The 3,502-nt window shown below is 60.3% G+C and overlaps 1 protein-coding gene across 1 annotated transcript; it reads left to right on the top strand.

Annotated features, from left to right (window-relative positions):
- Positions 1–1,765: 1,765 nt before the first annotated feature.
- On the top strand, positions 1,766–3,297 carry FIBRA_05816 (uncharacterized protein; the record flags this gene model as incomplete). The annotated part of the gene is made up of 5 exons (XM_012327565.1): positions 1,766–2,066; positions 2,128–2,380; positions 2,445–2,465; positions 2,529–3,084; positions 3,136–3,297. 5 exons carry the CDS (start codon positions 1,766–1,768, stop codon positions 3,295–3,297), a joined length of 1,293 nt encoding a protein of 430 aa, XP_012182955.1.
- Positions 3,298–3,502: the final 205 nt, after the last annotated feature.

The following is a 3,502-nucleotide window of genomic DNA, read 5'->3' as shown; positions in this document are numbered from 1 at the left end:
GCCGTCGAGAGGCGTGCCGCATCACCCACTGCTGATCGCTGATCCGAGCCTCGTCGGTAATCGAGCTGTGCGTTGCATTCTGTCGCTGGGTCGCCTGCGTGCATGCAAGATTTGCGTCATTTATCGCGCCGTGCGTGCGTGCGTGCGTGCGTACGGATGGCGGATGGCGGATGGCGTATGTACGTACGGATGGCATGGAGGGCGACAGCCGGGGGCGCACTTGCGCGTGGCGACGGCGCGCTACCAGATCCCCACAGATGGCATTGCCGAGTGAATCATGATGCATGATGTGTGCGCATGTGCAGGATGTGAGTAAATAGACACACGTACCGATGTTCGCAAAATTCTTTGGGGGCGCGCTACGACACTGCGACGGCGTGATGCCTGTGCAAGATACGGTAGAAATAAAATTCTGAGGTGCCTACGGGGGCAAGTTACAAGCGAGGATTTGGATGCATGACGATGTACAGTGTGCCAGTACGTACAGAGACGGCGCGGACGAAGGGACTCTGCCTCGGGCGCTGCGCCCCACCGCGGTCAAATAAAGTGAGAGGAGTGGAAGTACGCGACTAGGCTCGCGGGAGCACCGTGACAGAAGGAGGGGTGGGGTCCTTACGCAATCAATGCGGGTGGAGGGCTGACGTTGAGCAGCGGAAAGGGTAGGACGTGAATGTGTCATTGAATATTGAATGGCCGGGTCGGCCCAGGGAAGGGATGGCGCTGGTTGTCGTGAGGCGGCTGCGGCGGCGGATGAGCGGTGGGTGAGCTTGTGTCGGGGTGAGATGGGGTTAGGGTATTTGTATTAGGAAGACGGTGAACCGCAGAGGCAGGATCAGGACTCAGCCAGAGCGTCATGGCAGCGGCGGCTTTGACCTGTGCGTCTCGAGACCCCGACTGACAGGCGCTGAGCGAGCGAGGGCGAACGGCCGGCGGAGGGGGCCAGGATCGGGGAGGGCAGCGCAGGCAGCGGGTGTCCGCCGATGCGCCGACTGCCCGGGCAGGAGACGTCTCGCCCGAGGAGGCAGACGGACGGCAGAATCTGACGATGCCCGACGTGCCTGGCCTCTGCCGTCTCCCGATCTGTCCCAGTCTGTGGAGCCTGCCTGCAGGCTCAGGGAAGCACGGACCCAGTTGGCGTGCGTAGCTCTCTCGACGTCGCCGATTCCAGCCTCCCCCTACTCTGGTCCCCTCTCTCAATTCGTCTTTTCAAATGATAGCAACGTCATCGTCATCGTCCTCGTCCTCGACGTAGCAACCAGCCTGCTTAATCAACAACGTCGCGGGTCAATCACGGTGAATCAACTCACTGAGCGGACACTCACTCCCCACCCTGCAATGTCCGATTCGAATATCACAATAAGCGCCCCTTGTAGCCCTCCCCCGCCATCGCGTCGGCCTATTCCCAAATCGGGCACATCCCACCCCCGCCGGCCGGCTTTGTCCGCGTGACCCGACGGGCGGGACCCACGCGAGGCGGGGACGGCGACGGCGATGGCGATGGCGACGTCTTCGCAGCAACATCCAGCGCCGTGTCGGCACTCGGTCCTCTGCCGCTCTCCCTCTCTCCGAGCATCAGCACCCTCCCGTCGGGGCTCGGAATTGTCCTCCAGCCAATCCTTGATCTCCTTCCCGCGGCGTCTCCCCCCCACGTGCCTTCCGATTTATGCGGGTGTCGGCCCCAGCGCCCTCCTCCGCCGCTCCCCCCTCTCCTTCCGTTATATACCCTCTCCGCCTCCCTCCGTCCCCCCTCCCCGACGACGCCCCCATGCTCTCCGCTCTTCCCATGCACGCCGCCATGCCATCCAACTCCACGGACTACGACATGCAGGACGACCACAGCGACACCTACTCCGTCCTCTCCTCCTCCTCCCGCTTCGCCCCCAGCATCGCCAGCTCCGCCACCTCCTGCGACTGGGAAATGCGCTCTGCGTCTCCCGCCCCCTCTGTCTACTCCGTGACCAGCTCCCTCCGCGCTGCCTCCTACCGCCACGAATTCGGCCGCGGCATCAACAACTACTCGGACGTTTACCGCCTCCCCGCCGACGACGAGGAGTTTGAGCGACTCGGTAAGCTTCCGATCGCGCCCGCATCACGTCCCCCCCCATCAGTGTTTATGATCGGGACCAGACCTCCAGCATCTCATGTTCATGGAGGTCATGGGCAAGTACCCCCCGCCCCTCCCCGACATTCTCAGGGACGATATCCCTGGCGAGCAAAAAACTTGCGTAGACCTCGGCTGTGGCAGCGGCAGCTGGTCAGTCCCTGTCTTTCCCTCCTCTCCTCTACCCCCCGTCCTCATCCCCTCCAGGATCCTTGATGTCGCACGTGACTTTCCCCATTGTTCTGCCGTCGCCGTCGACCTGGTTCCCATGCAATCAATGTGTGTATTCTCCTTTTCCGCCCCGTCCGGACATGGTTTATGATTAATATCCACACCCTGTTAGAAACATGCCGCCAAATTGCAGGTGAGCCCCCACGCTCCATATACGCTCTGATCCGGTCGGCTCACCGTCGCGGCGTGACCGCAGGAGCGAAGTGGACGACATCAATCTCGGCCTGCAGCACTTTTACGGCGACTTCAACGTCGTCCACGCCCGGCTCATTTCCTCTGGGGTAAGTCCTGCCTTTTCGGCTCCGACTGCCGCACGCGCAGATCTGGCCGATCGGCGCGCAATCTCCGTTTCTGATCCATTGCCCCCCCCCCTTTGGCCGTGCGTGCCTTCATCTCAGATCCGGGACTACGAGGGCTTGATCGACCAAATGGCGCAGGCCTTGCGACCCGGAGGCCTCCTCGACCTCACCGAGTTTGACTTTCGCGTGTACGACCTTAACAAAAAAGTCATCTTGGATCCAAAAGTCTCTGCCTTTGCACGCTGGATGAACCTCTTGCATGACGCCGTCCAGTACAGCGGTGGCGAGCCAGATGCTGCCAACCATCTCGAGACGTGGGTCTCGAGACACTCGAGCTATGAGCATGCTGTCTATCGCGAGTTTTGGTTTGCGTCCTCGCCCTGGAGAGCAGGCCACGATGCCGAAACCCGCTGGCAAAATCGTATCGCAAACGTCTTTAGGGACGACGTATTGGTAAGTGAAACATTTGCCGTGTCAGAGTGTGATATCTGATCCGTCCCTCAGGCATTCCTCAAGTCTGGCCGCACCCTTCTCCTCGGCACTGGCCTGCCAGAGAAGGTCGTGGACGAAGTCGAGGAGAAGGCGCGCACTGAGCTGATGGAGGCGCGTGTACCATCCTACGTCCGTGTCGAAAATGTGTATGCAAGAAAAAAGCACCAGCCATAGAATTTGCCGTCCCGCAGTGACGGCTTTCCATCTTGTTCTTGTTTTCTCCAATTTGGGCACCCATGGCAGCGTTTTGTATATCATTATTATTTGCCACGCATCATCTGGACGGCCGCTCGCACCACATACATCCCCCTCGTCGCTACTTATTCTAGGTAATTGTAATCTATTGGAACTCGCATTCATATACGTCGTGTGCGCCGGA

This window comes from Fibroporia radiculosa (assembly GCF_000313525.1).
Source record: "Fibroporia radiculosa TFFH 294 genomic supercontigs, scaffold5196, whole genome shotgun sequence".
Classification (NCBI taxonomy): domain Eukaryota; kingdom Fungi; phylum Basidiomycota; class Agaricomycetes; order Polyporales; family Fibroporiaceae; genus Fibroporia; species Fibroporia radiculosa.
The sequence above is the reverse complement of the archived record's forward strand: the minus strand, read 5'-3'. Positions and strand labels throughout refer to the sequence as shown.